The sequence below is a fragment of the Terrapene carolina genome, unplaced genomic scaffold, assembly GCF_002925995.2.
Source record: "Terrapene carolina triunguis isolate 2854851 unplaced genomic scaffold, T_m_triunguis-2.0 Scaffold165, whole genome shotgun sequence".
Classification (NCBI taxonomy): domain Eukaryota; kingdom Metazoa; phylum Chordata; order Testudines; family Emydidae; genus Terrapene; species Terrapene triunguis.
This window is the reverse complement of record NW_020664516.1, coordinates 692813-715973: the sequence shown is the minus strand read 5'-3', so window position 1 is coordinate 715973 and position 23161 is coordinate 692813. Positions and strand designations below refer to the sequence as shown.

Below are 23161 nucleotides of genomic sequence, written 5' to 3'. Positions count from 1 at the left end.
GGTCGGACCGGACTTGGGAGCGGAGCGGGAAGCGGGCCCATGGCCTCTGCCAGCATCGACATCGAGGACGCGACCCAGCACCTGAGGGACATCCTCAAGCTGGACCGGCCGGCAGGTGAGGGCCCCGTGAATGGTCCGCCCGGCTGCTCCCGCCTCCCGCCCGTGTCCCGCTGGGGGCGCGCCCTCCCTGCCCGCCTGTGTCCCGGGGGCGCGCCCCTCCTGCCCGCCCGTGTCCCCATCCCCCCGCCCGTGTCCCGCTGGGGGCGCGCCCTCCCTGCCCGCCTGTGTCCCGTGGGGCGCGCCCCTCCTGCCCGCCCGTGGCCCCGTCCCCCCGCCCGTGTCTCGCTGGGGGCGCGCCCCGTCCCCGTCCGCGCCCCCCGCCCGTGGCCCCGCTGGGGGCGCGCCCCCCCCGGCGGTGTCCCCGCTATGAATCCCTCCTTTCTGCTCTTCCTCCAGCCCCCTGAGCGGTGCCCGTGGCACTGGGCTCTGCTCCTCCAGCAGTGTCGCTGTTGTGTGCTGCGATGTGTGGGAGTCACTCCGCGGCTATCCCGGGCCAGAAGCCGACGGGTGGCAGGGTGGAGCCGGGCTGCTGCAGGGCCCAGGCGAGGTGGGGGAGCTCTCCCCTCTTGGGGAAACGGCAGCGCTGGCGGAAGAGGAGCCGGGTGGAAATTTAGCTTCTCCCCAATGCAGTTTTCTTGTTGCCTCTGCTCCCCTAATCTCACATGCTTGTTCCTAGTGTGGGGGAAGACGTTAGATCTTTTTCTTCCCATGTCAGTTTGGCCATGTCACCCTCTTTCTGAGTTGCTCCACTGGCTTCCCCTTCTCCATTACATCAAACATAAGCTGCTTGTCTTCACTCTCAAGGCCCTTTGCAGTCAGTCCCCACCCTACCTGTCATCTCTCAGTCAGTATCAAGCTGTCGGTGCTCACCTCGGACACCCGTAATGCCAGCCTCCATTGTTCAGGTGTTACATTTTCAAACACTTTCATGCTTTTTCCCACGCAGCCCCTCATCCTTAAGTGGTGCTTCCTGTAAACATCCATAGAGCTACCTCGTTATCCTCCTTAACTCTTCTTAGCCACGAGGGCTACAGAGAACTTGGCAACGGCTAGACTGCTGATGTGCTGAAAACATTGCTTCTCATGCTGACCAATATTGTCTCATGTATTGTATCACCTGTTGTCTCTCATCGTATACTGTATTTGTAAGCTCCTCGGGGAAGGGGCTGTCTTATTGTTCTGTGCATTGCACGGTTGGGTCCTGGTGGATGATGAAGGCTTCTAGATGCTACAGTAATACGATAATAAGATCCTAGTAATTAATAGGATCTTAAATGTAACTCTGCGACTGCCGGAGCAGCAAAGCCCAAACGATTTCTAGCAGCACAGCTAAACTGTGCCAAAATGTTCTCTCGCCATGTCGGAGCAGCCACACTGTACTCTGGGAAATGGCTCTGATGTGCCTTGGGTAGTACCTGGTGTCATGGCATAGAGGACGTGAGCACCCTTGGATTCCTGACCTGCACTGCTCCACTCCTGGGGTGGCCAAAGCATACAATGTGCCATCTTGATCCATGCAGAAGCCAGGGTTTCTGTGGGCCTTGGCTCCATACTAACAAGGAGGTGGCCTTCAGTCTGCCTGCCTATGGCCCCGGACTCCTGCTCCGTTGCCAACGTGGGTCTTGGCTGGGTAAAGTGTGGGCGTGTGTTGACGCATTTGCTGTGTGTTGTGAGAGGCCAGTGGAGCTGCCTTTGCAACAACTGATGTGCTCGCAGCAGAGCCCTGTTGGATCTGAGCTCCTCGCGGGTCTCTGTGTGGCTCTTTGACAGCTGTGAAAAGGGCTTTGCGTTGTGGAAGTGCCGCTGCTGCCACCCATGGTAGTGACTGCATCCTGCTGGGTTTGTTAACAGTTTGAAAGTTAAAATCTATGAGTGAAGCTGAGGAGCTGGTTCAGCTTAATCCCACCAGCTCCTCAGCCTCTCCAGCTACATTCTCTCCTCATTCTTCTGTTGGGTATGTAAGTGAAGAGGGATGATTTGGTAAATGGTTGGTAGCAGCTTCTGTTTTCGAATAGTCAGCTACCAGACAGGGCTTTCCTGTGACTGTGACACCCAACTGCCTGAGAGAGGACCTATGGGATAGATTCTAACCTCCGCATCTAATTCCAGTGCGGACAGTTGTATGAAGGTTGTAGTAGACTCACAGCCGTGGTCTGAATGAGTAGACAACCCTGCTGGACTCGGTCGCTGTACAACACTTCCAATTTAGTGGTATAGACCTGACCGTTAGTGTCCCTGAAACTATTGCCCTCCTGATTTGTGCAGAGATGCTTCCTATTTCAGCTAGCCTGGTATGATCCAGAGTTTGCTTCTTAACCTCCACCCCTGGGCTGTAGAATCCTCTGCTGCTTCATTCTCCTACTGTCCTCTCTAGTGATACGGGTGCTGGAGCTCCATCTCTTTGCTATAGTGAGCGGGCAATTGGGGGTTGTCTGAATGTGGAAGGGTGAGCAAGAGACTATAGAGGTCAGATTTAAGGTTGGTTTGAGCTTCTTAACTGAGGCCTTGTCTACACTAAAGGGAAAAGTCAATCTAAGCTACGCAATTTGAGTTACGTGAATAGCGTAACTCAAATCAACATAGCTTAGATCTACTTACCGTGGGGTCCACATTATGCGACGTCAACAGGAGACACTCTCCCCTTGTTGCCCCTTACTCTTCTCAATTTGGTGGAGTACAGGAGTTGATGGGTGAGCGATTAGCAGTCGATTTTAGCGGGTCTTCACTAGACCCGCTAAATCGACCACTGGTGCATCGCTCGCCGCAGCATCAAGTGTAGACAAGCCTGAGAACTTCCTGGCTTATTTGTTTTTCCTTTTCACCCTTAAAGGTTTTGCTGTTACAATTGTTTGAGAGTTTTTCTTACCAGTGTGATGATTTGCTTGGATTAGTAACCTAAAGAAACTCTGCAATAGAGCTACCTTTAGAATGAATAACCTCCCATGTTCTGGAATGGGAAGTGTTATCCCTTCTGATCCAAAAGTAATCCTGCAGCTGTCTCCACAGACTGTTTTCTGTGAGGTATCAGCGACTTTCAGTAGGCCAACACTGCTCCATCAGCGACTCAGATGTCACTCATTTCTATACCTTCCCAGCTCAGCCACAGATGGTTGGGTCACTCTGGTAGCTGCCGCCTTGTCTTTGGGAGTGTACCCCAAGAAAGCAGTGCTGTCTCTTCTCACCATCTCCTAGCCTAACTTGGTAGTGCCTGATGTGTGCCCACTGCTGCTAACGGTGCCAATGTGTTAATTAGTAGGGCTTTGCTAGAGAGCTGGGCAGCATTCCTCGAAATCCTCATCCAAACCACTGCTGGCAGGAGGCGGCACACCAGCCCCATCACCCTGTTCAAATGACTGACTTAATGTGACACTCTATTGCATACAAACCAGTGTTCCCTTGCATGGGGCAGCAGGAACAGTCCTGTGCGAGGAGGTGAGTCTAACCCCCAGCTTATGATCGGCTGCTTTCCTTTCTCTGAAGGATGGTGGTGAATGTGCCTGTCTCGTGCTTTCTCCTTGAAGCCACGGGGAAGGACAGTGGTAGTTCAGGATGACTCTTGTTCCTGTTGATGTGGTTGCTAGAGTGACCCTGTTCCCCCCACATATGTCTGAGTGTACTGCCCCTGCAATGCAGTTGGCTCGGGCTAGGGAATGAGGTGCAAGGGACTAAATGTGCTCCTGAACTCCGATGTGCTGCAGTAGGTCATTGTGCCAGCCAGCCATGCCCCCATTGCTATATGATGCTCTTTCTCTCTTCCCCCAGGATTGCATTTTTCTGGCACCAGCAGCAAAGGTGCATGTGAACCTCCACTATCTCTGGGTATAGAGAGAGCAGAGAATTTACCTCCTTTATAGCATCTCTTGCCACAGCAGATCACAGCTGTGCTGCACAGAGCACTTTCCTGCAGGGGCAACAAGGAAGGGCAGAGTGAAACCCGCTAGGACTGCATCAGTTTCATGGTGCTGCTGGGCAAGCCACAATAGATGCAGTCCTCACCCTATGGTAGGGAGTGCAGTGCATTCTGTGGCCTGGAGTCTCTGTGTAGAGGATGAATGTAGCTGCCATCTGCTCCATGTAATGCCGATTAGCATGGCTCCTGGGCTTCTCCTGAGGGGCCCAGACATCCCCACACTGTGATAATGCAGTCCCGCATGCCTGTTTCTGGGATGTTGAATGTGCAGTCTCTGATTTAGCTCCTCTTGTTACATGAAAGCATTCTTTTAAATAAACCTGGAGAATGAATTCTATTCACAATTACTTCTGCTGGCAGCAGCATTAGCTGCATTCCCTGATATAGTAAAGCAATTAACCAACCTGTTTGGTAACTGGAAAGTTTGTCTTGCTTTCTGAGGAAGTGCTGCTTGTGGAGGGAGTTATATTTGGGTTCATTACCTTTGCCAATAACAAAGGAGCATTAACCTGTGGTTGTAGGAGCAGCCATTTCACAACAAGACCATTGCAGCAGTTGTTGCCAGGGCAACAATAAACCAGGTTTTAGTTTTCTGGTCCAGTGAAAATTTCACACAGCTGTAATAAAAGAGAGTTTGCTGAAGCAAGTGACTGTCAAGTGGCAAGGCACGGTGCCAGGTGGTTTTGGTGCTCGTTCATTTCTGCTTGGGATTGTTAACCCTTAGCCCTTCCTACTTGAGTAACTGACATGGAAATGTGTCCCTGACATTGCTGGCCTTCTGAAAGCCTCCAGCAGGCCTGGTGACTGGTCGTTACAAACTGGGATGGAGTTCCTCTAGTTGAAAGGCAACATGTTCCAGGCCAGGCGTACAAAGTTAGGGCCATATACATGCCTTGATTCAAAGCAGAGCTCTTGCTCATAACAGAGGGAGGTTTGCACACAGGGTCAGGGTGCAGTACGATCCGTCTGCTCCTGGTAAACTCAGGAAATATCATAGGTACTTGGAGGCCAACTGCTATTTCTGCTGTTTGTGTTGGCAGTTGCACATGGGATTAGCTGATGTGGATGCAACAGCTGCAGAAGTTATCGGTACATACTAGGTGCACGGTTGCAAACCCACATTATTTGATGATCTCTCTTTTAGTTTCATTAGGCTTCAGTCCCTAGCTAGTTGAGATGAATATGGTAGCTCACATCTGTTGTGTCAGGCTGTCTGCAGACTCAGGAATTTACCACCACATCAGTTACTTGGGTCATTTTTGGAAGGCTTCCTCTGCAGCCGTAACGACTAGAGACCTGTCTTTCAGTGTGACACTGGATGAATGTCTTGAGCTGGCTGCATTTGGCCCACAGGGCAGGCATTCGACACCACTGCTGTGTTGGGCATTCAGTAACTTGAGTTTGATGGATTTCTTGGTTGTGTCCATTGACTTCTCCTTTTTGTTTACTGAGAAGACTTATCCTGATGGGAGAAGAGCTAAAGGACCCCTACACAGGTGTGTGGCACATGTTCTCTCGGAACATGGCCTTCCTCCTGCTGAGTCAGCATACCCCAGCTGGTAGGGCAGTGGCACCTGAGGTAGGGTATTTCACGCTGTGCTACTCCTGTGATTAAATATTGCGCATGTTGTTTTCATTTAGGTTCAGTGAACGAAAACCAGAGGCCACCCAACTCGTTCAACGGGGACTTGAATGGGCTGCTGGTGCCAGACCCCGTTGCAGCTGGCGATGGAGCTCCCTTGGCTAAGCCAATGCTCCGAACTGTTCCTCTGGGAACCCTGCAGGAGAAGCAAGTCATGTAAGTGTTCCCCAGGGAGGGTGGAAGCTGAGCACCGGGCATCGGTAAGGGGAAGCTCAATCTGAACTTGGTTCTGATGAGAGTGGTCAAACCCGGTTCTTAGCTGTGAAAATGAGGTTGAGGTTGTGAGCAATTCAGCAGCCAATCCTGTCTCTTCGGACGACCCGTGTCCATGTTTTTACTGGTCAGTGGGGAAAGGAGGAGTTCTGATGCTGAGTAATTCTGATGATAGGCCTTGAGCAGTAGGGCCTGCTGCATAGCAGGAATGAGGAGCATTGGTGGAGCTGTGTGGGGGAAGGAGGAGCAGGGTGTGCCGCATGTCAGGATTAAGGAGCGTCAGCAGAGCGCTGTGACGAGTTCAGGACTTGTGTAGTGGGGGTGCCGGGGATCAGCGGTCTGCATTGGCAAAGGTATAGCTGGAAACTTGCCCATATATGGAGACTTCAGCTACCCCATGCCCTCTGTCACTTGCATTATTAACTCTGAATTTTTCAGACTCTGTCTTCAGGTATCATGCAGCAGAAGAACAGGTCAAGTGACTACCTGACCCTCCACTAAATAGGAGAAATAATTAGGTGCATCTGTGAACATACACAGATGTGGGTTAATTAGACAGAAGGGCGTGTCCGTGCATAGTGGGTCCAAGGCTATTTCTCCAAAACGTGAGTGACACAAGGCGCGCTCCTAGGAGCAGCCCATTGGTCTACACGCTCTAGTACCCTGCCTCCTGCATTGACTCCTCAGCATTAGGCTTTCTCGCCTGACGAGCTTATCGTTTGGCTTTTCTGAAGACTAGCTGTTGCCAAGTTCCTTGTTGCTGAGCTGTTGCTGAGGGAATTGCCTAGCAGCGTGTTTCACTGCCAGGGTTAGTTGCTTGGTTGGCATTGGGCCAGCTGCATCTTGGAGGTATTTGGAGTGTGGCCCAAAGTAGCTCAGAGTAAATCTGTCATTTGGAACAGGAGACTGGATAACTTGGCTATGAGAGAGCTCTTTGGGGGACTTGAGGAGGAGCAAGCCAGGCCTCTGTGCTTGATTCTGCCAAAGAGCGGTCTTTTAGATGAATGAATGGCCCTCTTTGGTACTGATCTTCAGCATGCACCCTGGAAGCTGCCCAGAAGTCTCTCTGAGTTATGGATTAAAATGGCTACCAGCAATACCTGTGCTGGGTTCCCCTCTCATGGTCCCAGAGAGGCCGGGTGTGTGAGCTGAGCTCTTTATTTCTCTTAAAAGCTGCCTTTCTGGAGATGACAGCTCCACCTGCGTGGTGATAGCGGCAAAAGACGTGGAGATTGTGGCCAGCAGTGACTCTAGCATCACCAGTAAGGCCAGAGGGAGCAACAAGGTAAAGGGGAGGGTGTATCTAACCTATGTACCGCATCCCCGCAGTATCTGTGCACCCCCCATGGAGCGACAGACAGAAATACCTCTCTTTCTGCCTGGCTTGGAGGAGGGTAACAGCTTGCTTGGTTATAGGGGTGATTGAAGAATGTATTCGTGGCCATCCGTGTTGCTCAGCAGAAGCTCTGCTACGCTTTGCATCACTCAGAGCTTTTCCAGAGCCTATGGCTTCATGCCTAGCTATGAGCTGCAGTGATGGAGCATGTGAGCCCCCTTGGCCACCTCCGGTGTGAGAGGATGGGATGGAATCTGCCAGGCAGTCTCACATGGAAGTGGGTGTGTTTACTGCTGTGACTCTCCTAGTCCCTCTTAGTTCCTTACTTTGCACCTCCTGCCGGGGTGGCACTTACCAAGTTGGGCCAGGCCCCTGTGTGAGCCCTTCCTGGATCCCCAAGAAGGGAATCCTGAAGCCAGGGTGAAGCTGCCCTCACCCCAGGGACTGAATGGTGCCTTTATCCCAAACACCCTTTCCGCTGACTTTTAAGTGGGATCCCAGACTTGGCCTCAATCCCTTTGCTAGCATCGTTCCACAATAGAGAATCGTAGTGGCAGTTGCTCCAGTGTAAACAGCATTTCTCCCTGCAGGAGCAGGGACGCTTCAGCAGCTTCGCTAGAAGTCTCTTCCTATACGCAGGGCTGTAGTGCACCTGCTTCGCTCTGAAATCTCACTGTGGAATGGCCAACTGCCGGCCAGAGCATTACCCTTCTCCGTTGTTTGGTGGCTCTATTGCAGATATTTCTGTTTCTTTCACTTTGCCTTAGCTCCTCTTTATTTCTTTCCTCCATCTAGGTAAAAATACAGCCAGTAGCCAGGTATGACTGGGAGCAGAAATACTACTATGGCAACCTGATAGCTGTATCAAACTCCTACCTGGCATATGCCATTAGAGGTGAGGACCAGTTCCTGCTGCTTTGTGAGTGTGATCTGTATTGGGCTCCTCCTTCAGTTGTTACCAGTGCAGCCTAACGCTAGGTGTGGAGCTCACCGTTTCTGGTTCCCATGTTGGGGGGGGCGTTATTGTGGGTCAGGTGGTCTTGGGAGTAGGGATGGGACTGGAGCAACAGGAATGGGTGGATTGAAACACTAAAAGTTGGGTACAGCCCCTGGGGCAGGAGGAGTCATTGGAGTTAGAAATGTGAGACTGGGAAAAGCCCAGGTGGAGGCAGGGAGCAGTGAGGGTGAAGCTGAGAGATTGTCCTGGCATTAGCTGTGTCCCTAAGAGCGGACACTTTCCCAGGAAAAGGGGAGGAGGTGGGATGCGCCCTGCGGGAGGGGTGCATTGAAACCACAAGATTCAGTAAGGCTTAGGAATAGTGTAGGGAGTTGCACGCTTCCAGGCTAGCATGAAGGGAAACTAGGACGTGTTTATGTGAGTTAGTCGCTGCAGATGCTGCTCCTGTCACTCTGTTCCCCCGGGTTAAGATCTGGGTCCTGTTTGCTCTGGAGGTGCGGCTGTGTGAAACTGAACGGAGTCAATAAGCCATGCTAGAGCTGGGAGTCCATAGAAACCTGATTCTATCCCACTGGAAGTTGGTCACTCCTCCAGGGTAGCCCTTCTGCTGTGAACAAACCTTTCTCCCTGGCTAAGAACAGGTACTTCCTGAGGACAGAGAGCAGCACAGACACATAGGATGAATTGATTTGCTTAAATTAAGAGCAGTCGTGTCATTTAGGATAAACTTTAGAAGAAACAAGCTCACAAAAAAGCAGGCACAGTGTGGGGCTGTGGTACTGGTGCAGTTTACAAGGGAAGATCAGCTTCTGCAGGACATGTGGAACAGGCTTCGGATCATCTGCAAGAGTGACCTCTCGTTGGGCCTGCTCTGTGGCCTTTTTCTCTGCCCTCACCCATCACTTGTTGGGATGGGCGTGCTGCCGGGGCTTGTCAGTGCCTCGATACTGCCTGATGGCCAGCCTGGATGCTGAAGCCTGGAGGGTAGCTGCTGAGGCAAGAGGAAACCCTATGACGAAAGAGCTGACAAGCGTTGACTTCTCTCCTTTGTGTTCTCCTTGGTAGGTGCCAGCAATGGCTCGGCTATGGTGCGGGTGCTGAGCATCAGCACTGCCGAGCGGACCTTGCTGAAAGGCTTCACGGGCGGCGTGGCAGACCTGGCTTTCGCCCATCTCAACTCCAACCAGCTGGCCTGCCTGGACGAGGCTGGCAACCTCTTTGTCTGGGGCCTGGCCATGGACAATGGGAAAATCCAGTATCTTATCGGAATAAACTCTGTGGCAGTATTTGTGTAGCAGCAACACACGGATGCAACAGCAAAGCCAGGCTCAATTTCAGGGCCTTTACAAAGGGACACTTGATCGGGTTTCCCTCTGTGTTTATCTCCTGTTTCCCTTAGAGCTTGACAGGCAAGGAGCCTGGGTAGTCTTGCTCCTCCCATTAAGGATCACATGACAGTGGCCAGCCAGTGAATGAGAGATGATAGGTAGAGCGGAGATAGGCCCCAAAGGGCCTTGAAAGTGAAGATGAGCAACTTATGTTTGAGACAATGAAGAGGGGGCCAGTGGAGAGATGCAAAGAGAGGGTGATATGTTTGTGGCAGCATTCTGAATGGGTCCGAGCAGGGCAGGGTTGCATTTGTCAAGGCCAGAGGAAAGGATGCTGCAATAATCAAGATACAAGATGAGGAGAGACTAGACAAGCGTTTGAGCTGGGTGTTCAGACAGGAGTAACTGGCAAGGAGGGGTTTCACCCAGGAGGCCCATGGACTCCTGGCTCGCCCAAGCCTACTGCTCTGTGTTGCCATCTGGATCATGTTACAAGGACACTGGCCTACATCCATCTGGCTCTATCTATATTTTCCATGGCTCTGGGAAAGAGGGCTGGGATGCAAAGCCCATTACCCCAAAGCCCATCTTTACTGCATTTTTTGGTCTGCTTGAAGTGAGTCCCTGGATTTTAGGGTTGTGAACCTCTTCCTTTCCTGACGGAGTTACTTTTCCAGTGTTCCTGGGAAGTACGTTACTTCAGGGTCACAATTTCCCAGCCTTATCGTTGATGTGTATAACTACTTCAAAATGAGGAGTGAGGGTGACCCGTGGCATATTGTGATTATTTAAAGTTCTCTGTGTGGATATATGAATTGGATCCCTCTGTGTGATTGGGATAGCCTTCATGCATTTCTTTCCATTGTTTTTTCAAGTCATACCACAGTGCTGGCTGAAATAATAAAACCAGAGCCAATTCAGATTCCAGCCCTACAAAACCAAAAAAGCTTAGAATTTTTCTGATAACATGCAAATGTGACCCTAATCTGTTTCTCTGCTGTGTCTGTCCATTCTTGTATGCAGACAATAAGTGAAATTTACAAGGATCTAAGTGTTACTTGTAAATGTCACTTTCTTGCCAGTGGAGGTAAGGCGACCTGCCTCCCTCACCAAGGTCCTTGTAACTGGTTTCTGTGGATAGTAATTCAGAGCTAAAAAGCACTAATTGTTTTAGACATCACAAGGATCCATCCTGAGAGGATTATATCTGAACTCTAGTAACAGCCAGAACTGTGTGTTTTCCTTAACGTGGTGATTAGAGAGGAGATCTTGGTGAACATAAAACGACCTGAGGGCACCCCGCTGAACAGCTTCCGGAGAATCATATGGTGCCCCTTCATCCCAGACGAGAATGAGGAGAGCGGTGAAGAGGGCAGCCAAACATTGGCATTGCTGCACGAGGACAGGGTAAGGAGGCTTGTGGGTCTTACTTGAAACGTTATCCCCTATTGTAATCCCAAGAGAGACTGTAATCCTCCTCTGGGTACCTGGATTGAAATGCGGGTATGGTCACATGATGGGAATGTAATGGTTACGGACTACGCTGAATAGCAGAACCCTCCCACGTTAATGACCCATGTGTTCAGGAGAGGCCTGAGGCTGGATTAGCAATGAGGGTGCTGCAGGTATGCGGTAAGGTATATTGGTAACGCCGTATGCCTCTTCCTGATTTCTAGCCAGTGTTGTGAAACATTCACTGTTGTGAACACAAAACAGAACTCAGACTGTGGTGCCTTTGTAAAATAAAAGGGGCCTTCTGCTGAATTCTGCCTTTCCTGTCACTTTGATTGCAGTAAGCAGATGCTCTTGCTGACACAGCCTGCATAGTGCATATGGTACTGTTCATAATAATAAAAATGTTGGAAACCGCAATTATATTGAGCACCTAAAGTGTGCTCTGAGGTGTGCAGGCATGGAAGCCCCCGGCCCCTTCCCCCAGGAGCAAAGTCAGAGGGGGCAGAAGTGACTTTAGGTCGGACATGCCTGACCTCATGTGAGGTCCTTGTGTTCCAGGTTTGTTGTTGAACCTAAGTGAGTATGCTTGGTAGACAAACCAGACTGCTCCTGTTTAGGATCATGCTGGTTTCTAAATTAACTGTGGCCTCTGAGGGTATTGCTGTGGACAGTTCTGTGAAAACCTTTGCTCGGCATGCAGTGACAATCAAAAAGCAAATGGGTTTAAGCTGTGTCAAGAAAAAGCTAGAGAATAGTACAGAAAATATTATGCCACTCTGCAGATCAGGGGTAAAAGCCTCTCCTTAAATAGGAAATGTTCAATTCTCAACACTTCTTTTCAAAAAGGAAATATCAGAAACAGAGAAGGGACCTCAGATTAGATGCATGAAATATTTCCACATGAGGGAGACTGAATTCCAAACCATTTAGTTTAGAAAGCTGAATAAGTGAGCCAAAGACCACGTTCAAAGAGCCTTAAAACTGCAAAGCAAAGCGTTCAAAAGTCAGGAAATGCCTAGACTAACTTTCCCCTGTGAATATGGGTTAGCATGGCACATTAAATTGCATGACTTCATTTCTCTGCCTGCTGAGTCCCCAGATCAGACAGTGAAAGAGGTATGACTGTGCAGTGAATGAGGCTGGAGCCCTCAGCGCCACTTGTGCTCAGCAGAAAGTGAACAGTGTGTGGTGAATGAGGAAGGATGATGTTGTGGATGAGGCCCTGCGCTGAGTCTCAGAAGATGTGGCTTCAGTTCACACACCTCAGATCTGGGCCAGATGCTTAATCTCTCTGGACGAGAGTTTCAAAAGTACCCAGTCGTTTGGGGCGCCTACGTTCTTAAGTGCTTTAAGACACCCTGAAAGGACTTGATTTTCAGAAAGTCCTGTGCATCAGACCCTTTTAAAGTGTGTCAAGTTAGACACCCAAAACTTGAGGTTCCCACAATCGCAGCAGGTCACTTCTGAAAATCTTGGCCTCTGGGCCTCAGTTTCCCATCTGTAAATAGGGATAACACTTTCCTGCCTCACAGAAACATTGAGAATAAATTCGCTATGTGCTTGTTGAGAGGCTCTCAAACACTGCAGTGACGAGGTTCGTCGGACTCTCATTTAGGGAGGTGCTTGAATGGTGTGAAGCGTGAAAATAAACATGGACTCCTTGTGCGGAGCACTGCCTTTTCTGTGCACTACCAGGTGGGGGCCTGGTTGGAACAATAAGTGATCTGTCTGGTAGTGCATGTGCATAAGGGGGCAGGAGTAAGTTTGCGTGAGCAACCTCAATTCGGACATTTCTTACCTATTTATTGTTCACTTTTCAGCCTTTGTGTTTTTTCTAATGGAGTTTTTTTAAATGGAACTTGATTGAGAGTTTTGGTGTTTTTTTTTTTTTAAGGAAAAGCAAATGCTCAAGCACATCTGCTGGACAGCACTAGAATGCTGTGTGCTGCACAGTCTCTGCTGGTGACATGGAAGGAGACAGGACTCCCTTGGAGCCTTTCCTTCTTCCATATGAATGCTTATCTGCTACAGGGAACATAAGAACGGCCGTATTAGGTCAGACTAGAGATCCATCTAGCCCAGTATCCTGTCTTCCAACAGTGGCTGATGCCCGATGCTTCAGAGGGAATGAACAGAACAGGGCAATTATTGAGTGATCCATCACCTGTCATCCAATCCCAGCATCTGGCAGCCAGAGGCTTAGGGACATCTGGAGCATGGGATTGTGTCCCTGGCCATCTTGGCTAATAGCCATTGATGGACCTATCCTACATGAACTTAATCTGTTTTTTTTTTTTTAACCCAGTTATACTTTTGGCCTTCGCAACATCCCCTGGCAATGAGTTCCACAGGTTGACTATGTTGCGTGAAGAAGTATTTCCTTTTGTTTGTTTTAAACCTGCTGCCTGCTAATTTAATTGCATGACCTCTAGTTCTTGGGTTATGTGAAGAAGTAAATAACACTTCCCTATTCACTTTCTCCACACCCAGGTCTATAGAATCATGACTGATCATATCCACTCTTAGTCATCTCTTTTCCAAGACGAACAATCAGTTTTTTTTAATCTCTCCTCATGGAAGCTGTTCCTTACCCCTAATCATTTTTGTTGTTCATCTCTGTTCCTTTTCCAATTCTTGAGTAATTTTGTATCATCTGCGAACTTTGCCACCTCACTGTTTACCCCTTTTCCAGATCAGTTAAGAATATGTTGAACAGTACTGGTCCCAATATAGATCCCTGGGGGACGCCACTATTTACCTCTCTCCATTACGACCATTTATTTCTCCCCTTTTTCTGTCTTTTAACCAGTTACTGATCTATGAGAGGACCTTCCCTCTTATCCCATGACTGCTTACTTTGCTTAAGAGCCTTTAGGTGAGGGACCTTGTCAAAGGCTTTCTGAAAGTCCAAGTACACTATATCCACTGGATCCCCCTTGTCCACATGTTTGTTTGAAGAAGGCTTGACTGAACCATCTGGTACAGGGGGTTCAAACTTCATAGTGGATCACAGTTTAAGAGAGTCAGTTTTGTATGACTCCCTCCACTCCATCACAGGGTCATTCAGCCACTTCTCCCTCCCGCTGGGGATGGAACTACAGCAACTGTGGCAACTATAGCAATTGCTTACATGGGAAACAAATATCAGGAAATACATAGTGTATTTTAGTGCGATTTAGTGAATGGAGACGGGGAGAGCTAGGACCATGTGACCAGAAAGCTCTCTATGGCCCACAGTTTGGGAACAGTTTAAGCAGGTATTACCATCAAAACTGGTGAACAGAGCACATGGGAGGAGTTGTTCAGTGGACGATTGTTACCGAGGTTTGGATGCAATACACGCTTACTGTGCAAAGTGCCACTGTCCCAGATCTGTCCTGGGCATTTCTCATGCTCCCGTCACCATGGTACCTAGATGCCAACGGGAAATGTTTAAAAGGCGATGCTTGCTTAGTAACTCCAGTGGGACTCTAAGAATAATGTTCATCAGCGTTGCATCATCTTTTCTAGAATGCTACTGAATGGCACGTGTAACACGGTTATGTGCTGCTCCACGTGAGCCTGCTGTCAGCTGAAGCTTCGTAGTCTCACTTTCAAGAGAAACAAATGGAATGCTGTGCCAAAAACAAGATTCTGGGTCTGAGGGATACTCACCAAAGCAGACATTAAAGGCTTGTCTGTACGAACACTTAGTTCCTAGCAAGCTGGGGGGTGAATCTACCCTGCACTAGTCTGGTGCAGACTAACTGTCCGTGTGTACCCTGCTGATGTATATTAACAGTTTGTTACTGTGCTTTGATCTAGGTCTCTTTGAAACAGGACTAGATCGAAGCACATTCACCAACTGTTTGTGTACGTCAGCAGGGCCCACATGGCCCATTAGTCTGTGGCAGACTAGTGCATGTTACATTCGCACCCCCGCTTACTGCAAACTAAATGTTCATGTAGAGAAGCCCTCAGAGTGGATTCCTTGGATAGGAGTCTCATCTCCAGTCTGCTGCTAGGTAGGGTCTTACGGACCATGCTCAGCATTGATCTAATAGAGGGAGTAACCCGCACATCAGTGACATGTGCAGATGGCTCAGAATGGGAAGAAGCTGTGAACAAGAAGTATGGCAGAGAACTAATCTAGGGCTAGAGAGACTAGAAACATAAGCAGAAATTAATGTGAGACACAGGCGGATGGGGGAATGCAGCTAATACATCAAGGGACAAATAAACACACCACCTCTCTGGAGTAATTCCTCTGGAAAGCAGCAACACCAAATGGCCCTTAGGATGGCAGAGGGCAGCAAGCAAAGCACGGATCTGCAGTGTGATAGTGCAACAGAAAAGTGAATGTGGCTTTGGGCTGTATGCCCAGAGGCATCGTGACACTGTCCCTTTAAAACAGCTAAATCCATAGAGCTTGGCAGCGAAGGGAATATAATAGTTGAGGGGTGGGAATGCCAAGGAAGGCGAATGAGTGACCCGTGGAGTATAATGAAAACAGCGGGATTAAGTTAAGGGGACAATAAAGGCTTCGTATCTGGAGAAACATTTCACTAGCAGGAAGTGATCAGGCTACAAAGGAAAGGGGTGGGAATCCACCACTTGGGACACTACTAGTGCTGTCTAACTATCAAATGTACAGTAGGGAATAATCCTGGTGGGCTGGATGGGATGGACTAGGCCAGTCTCTCTGATTCCTGTGCTTTGGGCTCTGCTTTTCCCACTTAGCATGGTGGTGAACTCCTCGTTGCGAAAAGAACCCTTCTTAAGCACTCAAGTTGGTTATGCTGCAAACCTGATTGATTTCCAGAGTCGTACCTAATTTAGCTGATCTCCAGGCTCTTCGGTCACTGCAGTCATGAGAAATCAGAAAAGGAACTGAACGCCTGGCCACTGGGGCGTCACCGAATCCAAATCTGCCCCCATGCGCAGTGCTGAGGAGCGGCAATCTGCCCATGCACGCATGGCACTCAGAAAACTGGGCTGCTTGAGTCTGAGGTTGTCTTACCCACCACAGATGTCAGGGCGGAGGGCACCATCTAACCTATAGAAGGGACACCTGTGCTGAGGAGTGTCTCCTTACCCTGCCCCTCTTCAGAGCCCCTGCACTAGGCTGATAGGTTCTTCTGACTGACGCTCCCCAGGCATTGAGCACAGCGCAGGGATACGAGCCCAAACTTGGATTCCCCGACGTGACAAGGCTTTTGTTGCCCCTAGGCCTCTGAGGCAGCTGCATGAGGCTGGATCCATCATTGCTGTGCCCAAAAGCTGTTTTGTGTTTGTGTAGCTCTGATGGAATATATTGCATGCGGCCCAGTGCTGCACGGGCCAGAGGTGGCAGCTGGATGAGAGGGTTCGTGGCAGCTGTGACTGTTAGAAGGAGCCGGGGAGGTCTCAGGCACTGGCCTGCAGGCATGCACGTGTACTCATTTCTCCTTGTTCTCCTCCAGGCAGAGGTTTGGGATCTGGATATTATCCGAGCCAACAACAGTTCCTGGCCGGTGGAGGTGACTAACATCAAAGAGGGCTTCATTGTGGTGAAAGGCCACAGCACGGTAAGAGCACTGCTGCCTGTTGTTATCTAGAGCCCTCTGGTGGATGATCTGCTCAGAAAAGCAGTGTGGGGACAGGCAAGTCACTGGCACACCAAAGCCAATCGCTGGGGCACTCTCCACATCATTTTCGGTCTCTGTTGCAAATCTTGAACCCTGAGCTCCCTCGACTTTCTGTTCTAAAGAGTTGAACTGTTACCCACCTTCAGTAAAGATGGTGCAGCCCTGAACTGCTGTCGGTGGCTTAATGTTGAATGAATGTCTCTGCCATTGCCAAGCTGCTGAGTCATCTGTCTGGCATTCCTGAACGTTGCAGCATAAATACCTACGTTCATATCGCTTGATGAAATCAAAGGCAAGCAGGGCTGTGATCATGTCCTTAGCTCCTTATGCCCTTGGGTCCTCGTATGCATTGCCTGCGGGGCTGGTAAGGGCAGGCACTTCCAGGAGATAGACGCCTGCCGTGCCCCTCAGAATGGAGAGGCCAGGCTGTCACTTCTACAGTCTGTCTTGCAGGATAAGCTCATTTGCACCTTGAGGCTGCGAGTCACTAAGCAGTATGGTGGGGACGCCATCGTTCCTTGAAACTCAACAGTGTTTAGTGGCTCAGCCATTTTCAGGAGAATCAGATTGTCCTGCAGTTTCTGCTTACGGGCTTAGTGGGCAGTTCTGCAAACATCAGAGAGAGTGGCAGGTGAGCCTGCATCTCAAAGCAACCCTAATTTTTGTTACAGCCAAAAGCCATCTCTGGAGAAATGCTGTGTTGGCCCATAAATGCTTTGGCTGTTGGAGATAATCAAAGGCCAAATTACTTACCCAACCCAATGGCTCTTGTGGAGCATGGTACTCAGTCCTTTTGTGTGGATCTCTGTGATTACCTTAGAAGTGTGCGGCTTACCAGGTAGACCCTCAAAGCTCAGCTGCCCTGGGGGTGTAAAAAGGCATTCAGGCTCTTTGGCTTTTGCCTTCTCAACAGTGGCATCTCTTCTGATGGTCTCACACCTACCTTTCACCTTCTCAGACAGAATGGGGGAACTATGACAACAGGAAGGATAAGAATGTACATGTAGGAAAAGTTATGAACTCAGTTTGGCAGACTTCATTGTATGTGGTCTTTGGGGACCCTCGTCCTACCCTTACAAGGAGCTGAATGGGATCGAAGGGTCTCTTTCATCTCTGACTTCTGTATCACATAGGGCTTAGTTCCCATTAAACTACAGTCAATTTCTGAAATTATAGGAATGCAGAGAACTAATTACACTATAAGGGGATGCTGTCAATGTGTATAAGGTGCATCATTCGTAACTGTGCATATATAAGATTTTCAAAGGTGCCAGAATGATTTGGGAGCCATTCCCATTGAAAGTCACTTAGGTGCTTTCGAAAAACCCATCTGTAGACAATGAGTGTAATTTAAGAGTTACAGATCCTATTTGTGATATTTCTAAAGGCTTGTCTAAGCACCAGGTACAGCTTTAGCTATACGGGAGTAGTTCTGCTGGTACAACTGCTAGTGTGGGTGCAGTTATACTGGGAAAGCTTATTCCTGAGAAGCGAAGAAGACACCTTTATGCTGGTATAATTGTGTCTACACTAGAGGTTGTAGCAGTAGAACTACATTTGTACAAAATCACACCTCTGTCCAATATTTGTACTGGTACAAAACCGGTGTGTAGATTAGGCCTAAATATCAGTAAAAACATTTCAGGTGTCGAACAGGTGATGGTGTGAACCTTGGATGCATTAGAACCTGGAAAGGAGTAACAACAAATGAGTTTGGTTTCGCTCTCCATACTGAGTGAAAAGTAAATAAAACTGCATCACTGGTGGAAAGTAAATGAGAATTGTACAATTTCTTCTTCGAGGGATGGTCCCCATGTGTATTCCACACGTAGGTCCGCATGCGCACCACATGCCTGAGATCTTTAGAAAGCCGTGTCCATTGGTCTGCACATGCGCAGTTGTTCTCCTTGTGCTCTGAACCGAGGGCATAAGGGGTGGTGCGGACCAGTGCCTCTCCAGTTCCTTCTGACCACCGCATGGCCTGAGTCAGAACTTTCTGCGTCCACAGCTGCTTATTTTGACTGCTTCAGTCTGTGAATATCGTAAATAGTTTTACAATTCTTTTAGGCTTAAGTATGAGTGTAGGTCGGTAGCTCTTTTCCCCCCACTTCAGGGAAATGCTCCCCAGGAGACTAGGATTGTGCCCAGAGTACCGGGGTTTAAGAATTGCGTGTCCTGCCCCTGCTCCTTGTCAATGAGCAAGGAACACCAACGCTGCCGTTATTGACTGGGTGAGGCTCACATCTCCGCTAAGTGCAGCAGGTGCTGCTCGTTCCCTTCCGGAACTCATGAGGGTCGAGAGTGAAGACTTACTAAACATCTGGAGAAGGCCATGAGACCCCACTCAGATCCCAGCTGGGGAGACATCCCCCCCCCACACACACACACATCAACTTCAATCAGCAGGCAGTGCCCTTCAAAGCACAAGCTCAGGAGTTGAGGACAAGACTTCCAAGCCTAAAGAGAAGGCTTCTCATGAGAGTAAGGGGCACTCTCACAAGCATAGAGACAAGCCCTCTGCTTCTAGAGCTGACCTGAAGAAATGAGATCCCTCCTCGACTCCTCAGAGTCAGGGGAGTCCTCATGCATGGGTCCTAAAGATTCAGTCCTGAGTAAATCTCCTCAGCAGGAGAAAGTTGCGCGAAGGAGCACACGTCAGTCGGTTCTGGGTCCGATGCGCAAACTAAAGATAGACATCCACCGCTGGTCCCTTCAACATCCAGATCAGACTGTGCCAATATCATCATGGCCCCAGAGGGATCCGACTTCCACCGTGACCAGAGAAGCACAGGATCCGATGGCTCCAGCAATTGACTCACCCTGTACCCTGGGGCAGTCTGAGACCTACTTTTCCCCAGAGGACGTTTTTGCTCTCCCCTGTCCTCACTCCCATTTCCTCTCAGCTCCTCTTTATTCAGACACACTGTTACGCCCATGGAAGAAGCTATTCTGAGGACACAGAGCCGCTCTCCTTTCCCACCCGCGAGCCCGAGTACCCAGCCATTGGCATTGTCGGTTTCGCCGGTAGCTTAGGATTCAGCTTTTTCATCTGATGAGTTGGAGGTTCCAGAAGAGCCCCTACCCTGCCATAGAGAAACGGGGCTGGACAGAAGCCTAGGAGATGAGGGTTCTGTTCGCCGATCAGATGACTTCGCAAGAGATAGGTGGTACCCAGTGCCATGGGATCCTCCTCAGCTGGCTGATCCCTCACGCTGGCATTATTGGTTCCCGTAGGATCTCTACTCTAGGCAGCTGGGATCAGTACATGAGCCTTACTTGCCATTTCTTGGCCAGCACCAACTGGCCCCATCTGAGTACGCGGAAGACAAAGTTGAACCAGATCCGACTAGTCCAACTGTTCTGGGAGCAACTTCACCAACTTCCCCAGATGAGGCAGTTACCCCATCTCTATCTGACGCCTACAGGCAATACCAGGAGCTCCTACAAAGGGTGGTGTCTGAGCTCCAAATGCAGCTCGAAGAAGTTGAGGCGCCCCTACGTAGATTGCTGGACATCATGCAACCCGTGGGTCCCAGTCAAGCAGCCCTCCCGGTTAACGAGGCCGTCATGGATCCAGCTAGAACAGTGTGGCACACTTCTGTTTCCTGTGCTTCCATCCCAAAGAGGGTTGAGAAGCTGTACTTTGTTCCATCTAAGCGGAGGCAGAGTTTCTATTCTCAAATTCTCTGATGGCACAGGCAGTCACCGAAAGATCCAGGCTGCAACACCCCAAAACTGCACCCCTGGACAAGGTGCCATACAGCTCGACCTCCTAGGGAGAATGGTCTTCTCTGCCTTTCTCCAATTTAGAATTTCAAATGATCAGCCCCTTCTAGCTAAATACGACTTCACTAATTATGCGACGTTGTTGGATTTTAAGGAAACACTCCCTCAGGAAGATAGAGCTCAGTTCCAGTCCTTGCTTGATGAAGGAAAATTAGTGGCCAAAACACTCTACAGGCTGCAGTAGATGCTGTGGATACAGCATCCAGAGAGATGGTTACAGCCATTGTCCCGAGGAAAGATTCCTGGTTACAATGTTCAGGTTTCCCTAGAAAGATACAGAGTACTGTTTGAGATCTGCCCGTTGATACAGTTAACCTGTTCAGTGATAAGATGGATGATTCCTTGCACTCTCTGAAGGACTTGAGGACAATGTTTTGTTCTGTGGATATCTATACCTGCTCTGAAGAGGCAGCATCACAGAGCAAGACACCTCAACAATTTTACTACCAATGCTCCCAGGAATCATCAACCAAACAATAGAGGGTTCAAAGGTCCAGGTACACTGCTCCTGCAACATCTACTGCCACAGCTCACTCTAACCCACAGCCAAGGGATTAATTTTGATGGGACTGTTGAGACCCACATCCCTTTATTGATGCCACATCATCCTGTCCCTCCATTTTTTGGAGGCTTCCTTATCCAATTTACCCACACTGGAGGGCTTTAACAACAGACAAATGTGTGCTAGAAATTATTCACTACCAGGCATCTGATTGAGTTTGTCAACCCCTTCATGGTCCATTTTCAGGGACCAATCTCACAAGGAAATTCCGTGTCAAGAAGTGGACTCCCTTCTCCACCAGGGAGCCATAGAGGGAGTTCCATCTCAACTTGAAGGGAAAAGATGCTACTCCCCATACTACTTAGTCCCCAAAAAGAATGGGGGATGGAGACCAATTCTTGACTCATAGACTCTAAGGCCAGAAGGGACCATCATGATCATCTAGTCCGACTTCCTGCACTTTGCAGGCCACAGAACCTCATCCACCCACTGCTGAAATAGACTCCTAACCTCTATGCCAACTAACTATAATTGTCCAAATATCTAAAATTCCACATGGTCACATTGGCATCAATAATCCCCTCTCTGGAAGATGGCACCAGGATCATGGCTCTTGACATGGAAGATGCATAATTTCACATAGACATTCACCCATCCCTCAGAAGGGTCCTCAAGTTCTTTCTTTGTCAAAACCATTATTAAGTCAGAGTCCTTCCATTCGGGCTAGCTATGACACCCAGAGTCTTTACAAAAGTCTTTTCACTGGTGACAGCTTGGATGAGGAGAAACCGGTTTACCCTCTTCCCATTCCTCAACAGCTGGTTTCTGACAGGCAGATTGTACAAGGAAATCCAGTTTATCAACTGATTCCTGCTCCAACTACTAACTTCCAGGGAATTTGTGTCAACCATGAAAAGTCCCCTTTTGCCCCACAGGGTCCATAAACTTCATAGGAGCCATAGGACTCAACTACAAGTGCCTGTCTACCTATTGAGAGATTCTCTGCCATGGGCGATCTCGTACAAGAGGTCGCTCTCCGACTCCAGTCAGAACTTGCCTTTTCTCTCCTCAGTCGCATACCAGACACCATTTGCCCGGCTCCATCTCCATTGCCTGCAAACCTTCAGTTCATCTACTCACCAGAAAAAGTCATCAACAATGCCAAAGGAACAATTCTGGCCTCTCTCATCTGGCAGACAATGCCGGAGAAAGTTTGAGTAGGGGCTCCTCTCCTCACACCAACACCCAGGTGACGATCATTACTGATACCTCCCTCCTAGGTTGTGGAGCTCATGTGGATGACCATACTGCACGTGGCATGTGGACCTCTCAGGAGTCCAAGATCCATATCCGTTTACTGGAACTCAGAGTGGTTCATCGGGCCTGCAACACTTCCCTCCAACTCTTCCGATCTCGGCACATCCAGACAATGTCGGACAATATGACGACTGTTTTCTATATAAACAAGCAAGGAGAGGGGACAAGATCCCTCCTCCTGTGTGTAGACAGTTAACCTCTGGAATTGCGGTATCAGATATCTCATAGCCCTTTCTGAAGCATGCTTACCAGGGCTGCAGAACTCCCTAACAGACATTTTTCCACAGACCATGAATAGGAGAGTCACAATTCAGTCCTGAATAAGGTCTTCACCTGCTGGGAAATGTCATCTTGGGGCCTCGCAGGTGAACAAAAAACTTCCCCCATACTGCTCCAGGGCAGCGCTAGGCAGAGGCTTAAAGGGAGATGCCCTTCTGCTACGATGGAGGGATCACTCCAGATCTGCTTTTCCTCCTATCCCATTAATACCACAGGTCCTCTGGAAAATCCGTTACAACAGGGCTCAAGTCGTCTTTATTGCACCCAACTGGCCGAGAGAGTTCTGATTCATGGACCTACTGAGAATTTCAGCCTGTTCGCCCATCAACATTCGACCACTTCTGGGCCTGCTAATGCAAAACAATGGCACCTTTCCGGGACACCATTCTGGGACCACTGCAACTCAAGGCCTGGTATTTGGATGGGCATCAGATGTAGAATGTTCATTTTCCAAGGCAGTTCAATCCATCCTCAACCAAAGCTGGAAGGGACCTACCAGGAGATGCTATTCAGCTAAGTGGAAGCGATTCTCCTCTTGGGCACAATGCTAGTTCTCTCTAGAGTCCACTGGGATCCCTGCTATTCTGGAATATCTACTTACCCTTAAGACAGTTGTTCTCAACTTACAGGCCACTTGTGGCCCAGTCAGCACACAACTGTGGCCTATGTGACATCCTCAGGGCCATACAGGTAGTGTCTATATTGTGTGGATGTGGCCCACATAACACACAGAGAGCTGCATATGCAGCCCATCATGGTAAATAGGTTG

General features: G+C 49.3%; 1 protein-coding gene across 1 annotated transcript in view; it reads left to right on the top strand.

The window, feature by feature from the left end:
- The first annotated feature begins 6 nt into the window (after positions 1 to 6).
- Positions 7 to 23161, top strand: part of LOC112103250 (enhancer of mRNA-decapping protein 4) — a 56649-nt gene continuing 33494 nt past the window's right edge. Inside the window, exons 1-7 of the mRNA XM_026653818.2 lie at positions 7 to 115; positions 5612 to 5768; positions 6999 to 7110; positions 7957 to 8056; positions 9185 to 9374; positions 10707 to 10854; positions 16344 to 16448. Coding sequence (XP_026509603.1) covers positions 40 to 115; positions 5612 to 5768; positions 6999 to 7110; positions 7957 to 8056; positions 9185 to 9374; positions 10707 to 10854; positions 16344 to 16448 — 888 coding nt within the window. The 5' untranslated portion in view covers positions 7 to 39. The remainder of the gene's footprint in view (positions 116 to 5611; positions 5769 to 6998; positions 7111 to 7956; positions 8057 to 9184; positions 9375 to 10706; positions 10855 to 16343; positions 16449 to 23161) is intronic.